This window comes from Rhinolophus sinicus, chromosome 17 (assembly GCF_057876585.1).
Source record: "Rhinolophus sinicus isolate RSI-liver-muscle chromosome 17, RSI-T2T, whole genome shotgun sequence".
Lineage (NCBI taxonomy): Eukaryota > Metazoa > Chordata > Mammalia > Chiroptera > Rhinolophidae > Rhinolophus > Rhinolophus sinicus.
The window spans coordinates 7286785-7298296 of record NC_142517.1 but is presented as its reverse complement, the minus strand read 5'-3'; the positions used below and the strand labels follow the sequence as shown (position 1 = coordinate 7298296).

At 45.5% G+C, this 11512-nt stretch overlaps 1 protein-coding gene across 6 annotated transcripts in view; it reads right to left on the bottom strand.

Moving 5' to 3' along the window:
• Nucleotides 1–734: 734 nt before the first annotated feature.
• Nucleotides 735–11512, bottom strand: part of HLCS (holocarboxylase synthetase) — a 194909-nt gene continuing 184131 nt past the window's right edge. For all 6 annotated transcript variants that reach the window (XM_019730302.3, XM_019730301.3, XM_074325502.2 and 3 more), the window contains exons 9-11: nucleotides 8294–8408; nucleotides 5367–5580; nucleotides 735–3929 (exon numbers count right to left, since the gene is read on the bottom strand). In XM_019730302.3, coding sequence (XP_019585861.3) covers nucleotides 3758–3929; nucleotides 5367–5580; nucleotides 8294–8408 — 501 coding nt within the window. In that variant the 3' untranslated portion in view covers nucleotides 735–3757. The remainder of the gene's footprint in view (nucleotides 3930–5366; nucleotides 5581–8293; nucleotides 8409–11512) is intronic.

Genomic DNA, 11512 nt, shown 5'->3' with positions numbered 1-11512 from the left:
CTCCCCCGCCCCCTTTTGTCCTTTTAAAGTCCTGTGGGCCATGTCTTCCTCCCTGGGACCCTGAGGGGGCGGGGTTGATATGGTCAATGAATCCTGCATAAAGTCTATCCGAACTTGTCATTTATTGTAACTGTAAGACTGTTAAGGTAGACTGTAGGAGCTGCTACAGATAAAGATGGAACAAAAAGAACATTTTCAAATAAACGCCAGAAAATTACAGTAGCTTAAAATTTTAGTCAATCGTAGCCCTTGGGTTATCTAAATTGCATTATTCAAGCTGTTCCTAAACTTAAATATGATATATAAGGTTAAAAATCTTAAAACTGTCAAGACAAAAGTCAAGCAGTTTCACAAAATAGTAAAAATTCTGTAAGAACAAAATGTGTTCTTAAATTTGTTGCATTAACTTTATTTTTAAATTAAAAAATTACATTAAATTGTTATATTAAATTCTTCATCTCAAACTTTTATTTTTGCTTTTTGGGTTTTGCCAACTTTCATTCTTTGGAATAATAAGATTTCTCTTTTGTATGATGCAGAATACAGTTGTCAAAAATACATTAAAAAAAAAAAAAGCACCGGCTTCTTAATACTTAGAAATACATACATATTCCTTACCTTGTAAAACTATTTATTTTGTAAAAATGTTTAAATATGAATAAAAACACTGTAACCAAAAGTAGTTGTCTATTTATAAAAACGAAAGTTGTGGTAAAAATGACAATGAGACCAAATTGTAGAAAGTCTTCAAGTTTATTTTGGTAGACTTACTTTTTATAGGCATTGGCTTAATTACTTTTCACAGATGATTCTTTGAAAAGCTAAAAATGCAAAGGCTGCCACTTTCTCCTAGTTCAAATATGCATTATAATTACCCAGGAATAAGGATTCTCCACTTCCTGCCTGGTAAGAGTGAACACATCTGCAGAATATAAGTCTAAAATATCTCCCTTTTGCATTCTGAAACCGGTGGGTGAGGCTGCTGCTCTCCCAGCCCCCAGCCTCTCGGGTGAGTGACCTCCTCTTGTGTATCGGGGGACAGGGCGTGCTACCGGACCTGAGCCTGCACCTACCCCTCATGTCCGACCATTTGTTCCCACGTCAGGCAAAGTGAGTGTGCTGCAGCAGCGAACCCCACTGACTGTTTTACACTGGACACAAATCCTACTCTGCCCACGCCCTGTGAACACAGCCAGGACCTGCCAAGGACCATGGCTCTGGCGGGGCCACCAGAAGCCCAGCCATGGCTGTGTCCTATTTTCGTGGACACTTCCCCGAGAGTTCCCCTGAAATCTGCTCTCGGCCCACGAGAGAAGAGGTCTTGCCTTTACATAACCTGGTAATGCTCGCTGCACAGCCTCTAAACCGGGGGACCTTTCGATGCCTCAAAGCGCACAGCGATCCTGAGTGTAGTGGCCGTGTTTTAAAGATCATGAAGAACACGCAGTTTCTGTTAAGACTTTAAAAGCTCCTTGAGATCAAGATTGCCGGGTTCCTCAACACCCCAAATGATGGGTGCAGTGTACAAGTGGGTGGGTTTCCCTGACGCTGACAGCTGTAAGTAAAGTGCCTTACTTCAGCTGTTGTAGACGAAGCAGAGTTTCAAAAGTCTTTGGTTCATCTGAGGCAAGATCAGGTTTATGAAAAACACAGCATCTGCTTCCAGTCCATTTTGTCTCCCTTACGACAGCTGGATGTCGGCACCAGTACGAGCAGTCGTGCGAGCGGGGGCTAAGCGCCATGTTGTCAACGTCTCTATCTGCTTTGACACGGCCACACTTCATTCGTTTTAATTTACAGAAAGGAAATTAAATGATAACATTTTTCCCCCAAAGCAGAACTGTCTAGAATAGGGCTTCAGCATAAAACAAAACATAGCATGTTTTTCATTAAATAACCCCCAAAGAAATTCAAAAAGTAATGATGGAAGCTCGGAGAGATGACTTGCCTTATATTACAAAGTTTGAGAAATGAAACTGGCAGCATTCGCCTGAGATCTTTCTTCTTGATGATGTTTTGCAGATGCCCTCCCAGGGGTGAGTCCATTTTGTAATTTTGGGGTGGTGTGGACTTTTATTTGAATGTGTCACTAACTCCGAAAGAAGACTTGGGCATTTAGGAGAGAGTTGTTATTATTATTATTATTATTATTACTGGAGAAAAATAATTCTAACTGAAGTCCTATTTGCAAAAATTAACTTTTGAAGTTCTTTTAAAAAGTTACATTTCAAAAAAACACATATTGGGTTGGTGTATTAACTAAACATGTTCTTTTTTCCCCTTCTTGTGGGGCTTTCTGTGCCTGGCTAAAAGGTAGGCAGATTTTATACTGGAAACCACAAGTTTCTGGAATTAGCCTGAGCAGCTAAGAACTGGATAAAGATGGCACCAGTGTACAAGAAGGGGATTTTGTTCAAAGCTCAGAGCTCCATCAAGTTTTCTTTCCACTAATTTCAGTTGGGCCTGGCAGGAAGAGAGAAAAGTGGGCAAAAATTGGCCTTTTAAGGCTCCAAAGTAATGTGTATGATTCACAAGTTCAGCAGAGATAGGAGTTACATGGAAAAAGCATGGAGTGCATCTGGAAATAGCAAATGTATATCAAAAGGCTTCCTTTCTTTTGTTCTTCGATGGAGACTTTTTATCAGATTTTGAAGGTCTTTTAAAGCTTCTCCCTCTTTCTCTGTCTCTTTCTCTCACATACACACATCCCTTCCCTCTTCAATAATGGTATTTTGTATCAATAACATTTTCTCTCTTGGCAATATTGGGAAAAGGGGGCAAAAAATGACTTACAAATAAAATGCCATGTACTTCTGCATTCTTGCACCGCAGTCTTGCAGGAACATTCCACATTTCAAAGCGTGCCTGAAACGGGCTTGAAAGCTCCAAATCCTGCCTTGCGTGTGGTATGAGACAGCCTTCATCTCCAGCTGTTACAGCCAAATCCTGCCCCCCACATTCAAGCAAGCAATGCCTAATCAACCCTTCAAGCATCTTGAACTTGATCCCATCCCTTCAGAATATGCAGTAAATTTAAACTTATGAAAGGAGAGCTCAAAAATGAATCTCAAAGTAATTAACTGATTTCCTCTATGAGACCATTGCAACCGGACCAGCTGGACGCATCTCTGTAGCCATTAGACGTTGTTACTGGACCACAAACCACCAGCTCGACAGCAACTCTTAGAAGTTGCTCTTCTCTTTTCTTCATTCACGCAAACAGAAAAGGAGGGCTCAGGGCCGGTGCGTGTTCCTGTAGGAGGGCCGCCGCCCTGGGTGCTCAGCGTACAAACAGCGTCACCATACCCCTAACTCACCACTGGCCCCGCGCTTTTGTTTTGACCTGCGTTTTAGTAGTCTAGGGGTAAAGATCTCCACTACTGGGAAAATATTTGAATCATTCCATTGCTATTTCCACATAAAAACATTTTTGGGGGTTGGGGGTGGGGCCATAAGCACGCAGCCGAGCCCAGGAGGGGAGAAGAACGTCACAGCTACGTTCGGGCTTCGCCTGAACTAATTCTTCCACTTGTCAGCCCTCCAGCCGCACCATCGTGCAGCACCGAGTGGAATGGCCACCGACAGGACAAAATGAAAGAATGCACAGGTTAACTGGAGGGAGAAAAAAAAAAACATCGCCTACAACTCTCAAATCCGTTTTCCAGATCCGTGGGCGAGGAAAGGCGGCAGCACCCGAACGGGAAGGCTCGCTGCGGGGTCGCGCGTGGGCGTGGGTCCCAGGCTTCCAGCGCGCAGACTAGTGCTGTTTGGGGACAATAAGGTTGCGCAGCATGTCGAAGGAGTTGCCGTCCGGGTGCACTGTCACCACCTGGCCGTCCTCCTGGTGAACCTGCAGGAACCCGGAATCATCCAGGCCCACGATCCACACCTTCGGGCCGTCGGCGCTTCCCAGGCGGACGTGCTGAGCACTGAAAATGACGCACAGTCAGAAGTCACCGGGAATGTAACGCAGGAGGCTTGCGACAGTTAGTGAAGCCTCATCCATACTGCAAAGGGGTTTGGGGTGCCGGGCCGGGGTAGGCATGGCGCTCTGACGGTCACCGGTCCCGCATGAACGAGCTTGGTGACAGCCAGAATCACCGCGGTGACGGCACATCCAACAGTGCGTTAGGGACTGTTTGTCTTAGAAACAATGTCACTCCTCATTCTGATCACCTGGGACTTGCACACTTGGGGGACTGTAAAGAAACCTTGCAGCTCTAGGGGTTTTTTTTGTTTTTTTTTTTACTGAAACTGGGGAAACAGAAGCTGAGTTGAAAAGTTTTATCTTATAAAATAAAGTTGGGTCGCATCAGCTACAAGTTAAACTCATTCTAATTCTCCTTCTTCTGAATTGATTCCAAATGTACCTGTTCTTACATCCTTGTGAACATTTAAAAAGTATAGAATCCCCCCCATTTTTATTTTGAAGAATTTCAACCCTACAGAACAGTTGGGGGAAAAAACCCAGTACAATGAGCCTCATATTCTCCCTTCACTTATATTCGCAGCAACTGATAACATTTTCCATATTTGCTTTCTTCACACACACGTACTTTTTTGGGGCTGACATTTAAAAATAAGTTGCAGGCACCATGACACTTTATACTTACCTACTTGAGCACGTATCTCCTAACAAAAAGAACAATCTCCTACAAAATCCTAATACCGTTATCACCTTCAAGAAATCTAATCTTGCTACAATAAATCACCTACTATACAGTCCGTGTTCAAATTTCCCCATTGTCCCATTAACATCTTCTGTGGCTATTTCCTCCCATCCAGGATCTAATTATGCATCACACATTGCATTTAGCTGTTATGCCTCTTTAAAAGCTCCCACCTTGTTGTTTTTTAAGACACTGACATTTTTGAAGGCTAGAGGCCTGTTGGTGCCGTCAGGCTTCTCAAACTGGAGGTACCTGAGCACCCCCCCAGCACTTGTTAAAGTATGCATACCGTGCTGGGTCCCAGCCTCCGAGTTTCAAGGAGGTCCAAGGAGACACTCCAGCATCGGCATTCCTAACAAGTTCCCAGGTGAGGCTGCTGCTGCCCACCCGGGGAATCTCGCTTTGAAAACCACTGTGATCTAGAATGTTCCACAATTCAGATCTGGCCGTTTCCTCACAATTCGATTCAGCTTAAACATGGCAGGAAATGTCCTTCCCACTGCATCCCACCAGGAGGCACGGGATGCTGGCTGCTCCCATCACTGGTGGTGCTAAGTTGCTCCAGGTGGTGTTTACCAGGCTTTTCCATCAGCAAGGTAAAATGATCTAGACCGGTGCTGAGTTTCTCATTTTCAGATGCTGAACTGCTGACTTAACAAAGGAATTTTAAAAGAATGAAGGCGAACCAGCACTGACCTGTGGACCCAGTATTTATAATACAGGGGAAGAACTCCATTGGGCCCTTTGCTCTGAAACGTGTCGATCAGTCGCTCCAGCCTGGTGACCGTCCTGGCGATGAGACAATCGGCTCTGAGGGGCTTCAGGTCTGCCCCGTGCTCCTTATTGTATTCGGTGATGAGGTCGTTGATGCAGATGGTGGGGTTACTGTTAGTCACGTTAAATCCACAGCCTGGTCAAAACAAATCAACAAACAAACGGTTGAAAAACATGAGCAGTCCCCCTACTGACTTCCTTTTCCCTGGAAAACGTACGGCTTTACCGTCACCTTCCTGATTCCTTGTCCTCTGAATTCTGAGTGTGTCGTCTCTGGCCACTTAGAGAATGACGTGCATCTTTGAGGCCATCCTCCTCGTTATCCTCACCAAGCCGGACCATCCCAACCTTACAGCCAATGAGCTGGGAAAAAGCAAGCCTCTTCGGACTCAGTTAACCGGCAGCCATGAACGGAACAAAACTGCTTAAGAATTGCTCCCAAAACCATCTATCATATGGTCTAGTCAAGAACGGTAGCTCGGCACTGAGAATCTCTTGTTTCCTTTCCTACGTGAATTACAGACACATTCTTGAAAATAAAGAATTTTATTCAGGTCTTAAGGAGTAAACTCTGGATTCAGAGATTTCAAACCTTGGTCATGGTATAACCCTAGAACACATCTTTTAATACTCTGTCCTTGGACGTCTTTGGGGCTAGGGTTATGCTGTTGGCAAGGGGCCAACCCACGTCCAGGCTCCAAACCAAGGCTTCAGGAAAGTGAGTTAACAGCAGTGGGCTCTGAATAGGCTTATCTCTGCTGTTACTTAACACCACCGGCCTCTCCGGGAGGGGTGAGTCTTCAGAGAGGCCGAACCCTGAATCAACCTCAAAGAGGTCTTCCATCAGAAATGAAATACTGCAAGAACTAGGCAGCAAGCTACTGTGTTTTCAGGGCCTCTGAGAAAAAAATTCCCATATGCTCTCCTCACACAAACAATGACATTTACCGTAACAGTATTCTTTGTAACTATTCTGAGCCATTTTCCGTGTGAAGGGAAGGACTGTTTTTTTTGTTGTTGTTTGTTTTTTAATATACTGCCTATTAAAATACAAAGCAATGTGCCTACAGCAACAGGCGCAGAATCTGCAGTTGTTTGTTCATTCATTCAACAACACACACAGTATCTGAAGCACCTATGGAGTGGAAGGCATGAAATAAGTGTGTATGGTGTGGAAAAGACTCTCTTGTACTCAGAAAATTAAAAGTGCTGGGGAAAATAGCAACACTGACTATTGTCACCTTAGGCTGTGTCCTTCCAAGGATCAGAATGCACCCCTGCTGGCAACTCTGAATCTTTCCTGGGTCAAAGATGCCCCCCCCCGCCCCATACCTCCCATGGCCGTAAGAATTTAATAAAAGCTCTGGATTCTCCTCACAGGAAAATGTTTCATGCCCCCACGCTGACAGCGCTCCTTGGCTCCCTGGAACCATCCCGGGCCCCCTTGGTATCTGTGGACCCTACTTAAGAATCTCTGTGTTTAGCCCAATTTAAAGGTGGACAGCAGAGCTCTGAGGGTAAGAAACAGCTTGCCAGTTGGCAGCAAAGCAGGAAACATATGCCTTGTATTCTTTGGCTGCCACTTCCAACACAAGGTCACATGTTTTCTGTCCATTGCTGATGCTTGCACACCCACCAAGCTCTCCTCAGAATCAAGGGAAGGCCGAAGGTTAGATGACCAGGGGCCTAAGACTTTCTAAAAGCGATTCTGAATCCATCGTCTTGCCTGACATGGACATACTGAGGGGAGATAAGGTTCTTTACCCCACCCCGACCAGCCTGGAGCGTCAAAGAATGGAACCTTGTCATGGCCTGGGAAGGTCAAATGAAGAATGGAAGACCACCAGGAGACTCGCACTTGAAATTAACTTTGCTTATTACAAAACGAAACAGTAAATGTTTATTTTCACCATTTCTTTTATTTCCTTTTTTATTTTTATTTTTACAGAAATGATTCCACACACAAATGAAATCATACAGTATTTGTCTTACTCTGACTTATTTCACTTAGCATAATGCCGTCAAGGTCCGTTCATGTTGTCACAAATGGCAAGATTTCATTCTTTTTTAATGGCTGAATAATATTCCAGTGTTTGTGTGTATATCGATCACATTTTCTTTCTTTTTTTTAAAATTAATTGATTTTATTATTTTTATTTTTTTATAACTTTTTTTTTTAGTTTCAGGTGCACAAAACAATGTAATAGTTAGACATTTATCACATTTTCTTTATGCATTCATTTGTCAATGGACGTTTCGGTTGTTTCTGTATCTTGGCTATTGCAAATAATGCTGCAATGAACATGAGAGTGCACATATTTTTTCAAGTTACTGTTTTCATTTTCTTCAGTTAAACACAGAAGTGGAATTGCTAGGTCATAAGGTATGTCTATTTTTAATATTCTGAGAACTTCCTTACTGTTTTCCATAGTGGCTGCACCAATTTACATTCCCACTTGCAGTGCATAAGGGTTCCTTTTTCTCCACATCTTCACCAATACTTGTTATTTCTTGTCTTTTTGATAATAGCCATTCTAACATGGGTGAGGTGATATCTCACTGTGGTTTATTTTCACCATTTCTAATTTACTAAGAAGCAGGATTATGGAAAGGTGTAAGAAAATGCATTTAATATGATACCAATTTGGTTTCCATGGCCATAGATAGAAATTTTAAACCCCTTGAAGCACTTTCAACCAACCTGCCTGGTTTGCATATATTTTGTATTCTATACCTCTAAGACTCAAAGTAATCTCATATGCTAATTCACATCCCCAATATAGCCCTGTAAAAACCATTTTTATTTTTACTAACCTAAAATTGCTGGGCAAAGGGCTTTAACAACTTACCAATAAGTATATAAAAGGTTTCTCCCATAAGCGTTGAGTTAACCAGAACTCCGCCGAGCTTCATGAGATCACTGTAGTAAATGTCATTGGGCCACTTCACTCGTAAGTTGATATCCTGAAGGAAAATCTGCATATTAACCAAGCAATCGTAGGACACAAAGGGACCGCTTGAGGTCATCCAGATAAAAGGAAGATGAGCCAATACTCTGGAAACTAACAGCACATGGGCTTTTTCCTCTCTTCTTTTTCAGACAGCTAATCACATCTTTGGGACAATCCAGTGTTAAAATACCTCTTGGGACTGGGAGGAAAGAGACGTGAAGAGCATATTCGGCAGCAATTCCAGCCCTCTCCCCACCATCACTGTCCATCGCCACCAAAAACACTTGTGAAGATGCCTATCTCGTAAACTAACTTCATTATCTCGTGTTAACAACCCGTGTGGCGCACCTATCGTGCTAGTGGCAGGGGCAGGGAGAGGGTGGTACTCCCAGGGTTCAGGGAGCCCGTGCTCGGGAGAGGAAGATGACCCTGAACTCTCGGATACCACAGAAGGTAGCCAGGCAGACGCGCTTTGGGTGGAATGCCATGAAGACACTGAGGAACTTGTCTGACTGAAGCACCAGAGAAAGCCTCAAAGAATGCCAGGGCAACCTGGGCCAGGGAAATGGACTTGTCTTCAGCCCACTGCCTGTCCATCCTGACGGGTATGGCCTGAGCAACTCTATCTGTGCCTTGGTCACAGTGGGACAGTCCAAGGGTGGACACTGCTTCAGCTGGGGCCACCCACACTGGGTTACACCCAGTCAGCTCCAGAACCACAAGGTCTCCTGGACTTGCAGCTGGCAGCCAGGCTGTGCCATCTGTGAGTAGAGGAAGCCCACCTGGAGACATGAGGCTGGAAGAGAGACACTCAGCGAAAAAAAACCAAGACCAGAGAGTAGCTGATAGCCTCTGACTCCCATGACGCTGGCTCTTCCTGTCCTGGGGGCAGGGCCCGGCCCGAGCCCCTTCTCAGCACTAGTCTGTATGTCACACCTACCAAACTGCTATGTTGGCAGTAGTATCATCTGTATTGAACAGAGGAGGAAACTGCAGCCTAGAGACTGCACAGCTTGCCTGAGGTCACAGCACTTGGATGAGGCAGAGCTGGGATTCGAACCCAGAGCTTTCTGACAGCAAGCCTGGTTGCCTAATACTATGCTGCGCAGCCTGTTGCTTCCAAGAAACCCCCTTCTCTCCTTCCAGCTCGGCTATTATCACCCCGGCCATTTAGAGTATGTTTCTGTCCTTTCCATGCTCATCTGCCCTTACACAGCACTCCAGGCTGAGAGAAGAAATGCAGGAACACAAAAGAACAAAAGTATAAATAAAAAGCGTGGTGTTCACCAGCTGCATAACTGATCAGGAGCTTTGTATTTCTTTCTACCTACAATAAGGTTCTTAGTGGGGGGTGGGGTAGGAGAGGCATTTTGCCCCCCAGGGGACATTGGGCAACATGGGGAGATATTTCTGATTGTCACAGCTTGAGGGAGTCCTACTGGCATGTAGGGGGTAGAGGCCAGACACACTGCTCCACGTCCTATAATGTACAGGACGGCCCCCCAGTTAAGATGTGGGGCCAAAATGTCCACGGTGACAAGGGGGAGAAACGCTGGTCTAGAGAACCTGTCACGTGGAGACTGGTCTTGGTCGTCCTGGCACTTCCCTTCTTTCTCCTCACCCGCCTTCCCCTGCCTCACTGTACCCAGCACAGCCCCTGCCAAGGCTCAGAAACAGATGCCTCCACCCTGGGGGCGGCATTCACTTCTGCACCAGGCCTGCTCTCGGACGCCCATGTGAGTTCCCACGTTCAGATGAAGTTAGTTAATGATGCAGCTTATGAAATTTTGAGTTCTCACGCAGGTAAACAGGGACTCTATTCCAAAAGGGAGAGAAAGGCCGCACGCGTGTTTTTCATTGTCTCAATCATTGACTCAAGTAGCTGCTGAGGGGCTCGCGTCTAAAGCATTAGCTAGGATCTCTGGGGACCAAAATAAAACTAATCCTGCGTTCAGGGAGCTGGTTACTTTGTAGGAGACAGAACAGGAGCAGAAATAACTCTGCTTCCGAGCAATCCGTGGGAGCTACCAGCAGAGAGGCTTAGACATGTGACATGCGGTACAGTGTTACAGGAGGGAGAGCGTGTAGCTTGAGGGTTCAGGGACCGGCATGTGGGCTAGGCGCCCACATGACGAACAGAATTTCCAGAGCAGGAGCAGGAGTGTGTGTGTGTGGGGGGGAGGAGGCCCTGCAGGAACCTCTCCGACAGAAGAAATGACAGGATCAAGGGCAGGCGGCCTAATGCTGCCAGTTCTGGAAGAAAGGGCGAGCTTTACAGTGAAGCTGCATCCGGTCCGGGGAGGTGAGCGTGATTTGTATGCTGACGGTGACATGGGGAAGGGACAAGTTGGGGCCCTAGTGAAGGACATAAGAAAGGTGAACACTATTTCAACCTGTGGCCGCACTGTGTCAGTGAACTGGTTTATGTTAAAAATAAATGCAAATCCAAACCGAAGCCACAGCACACAGGTGAGGCGGAGCTGGACCACTGTGGAAACAGGATAGGGACTCTGGTGGGAGATTCTTAAGGAGAACGGGGGACCCCCATGCCCCGTGCACTGCTGAGGACAAGCTTGCCGGCTCCCATCCTGCTGCCCCCAGTGCTGGGCACAGCCTTTGCACACAGCAGGCCCTCAAAGAATACTCGCTAAATTGACAAGTAAGGCTATAAGGTCAAAAATCAAAACCATGCAAAAAAAGCTAAACAGATCTAGGCTCAACATTTTGCTTCCTTTCCTAAGACTAAATAACTTGTTGCTAGGGTTCAAAATCTTTCTCCCCCGCGAAAGAACTTTATCTTCTCAACTGCTTTCTTCCAGACGAAAAGTCCAGCTTGGGGGCTACAGGCTGGGCCTGCGAAGGTCTGTGACAGTCTGAGGAGCCCAAACCCACGAGACAGAAGGACACTGAATGCCTGGTCACAAATGTCATGTTCCAGTGTGCATGCTGGTGACTGGACATGTCCCCAAGTCTTCTCCATAGTGACCATGAGGACAGGGCTGAAGGGCCAGTGAAGAGGACAGAGGATCGCTTTTGTTTAAACACGGATGGCAGGCCTCCTTTGAGAGTCATGAGCTTAGGGTCTTGCTTCGGGAATTAACACATTGATTGTTTTTA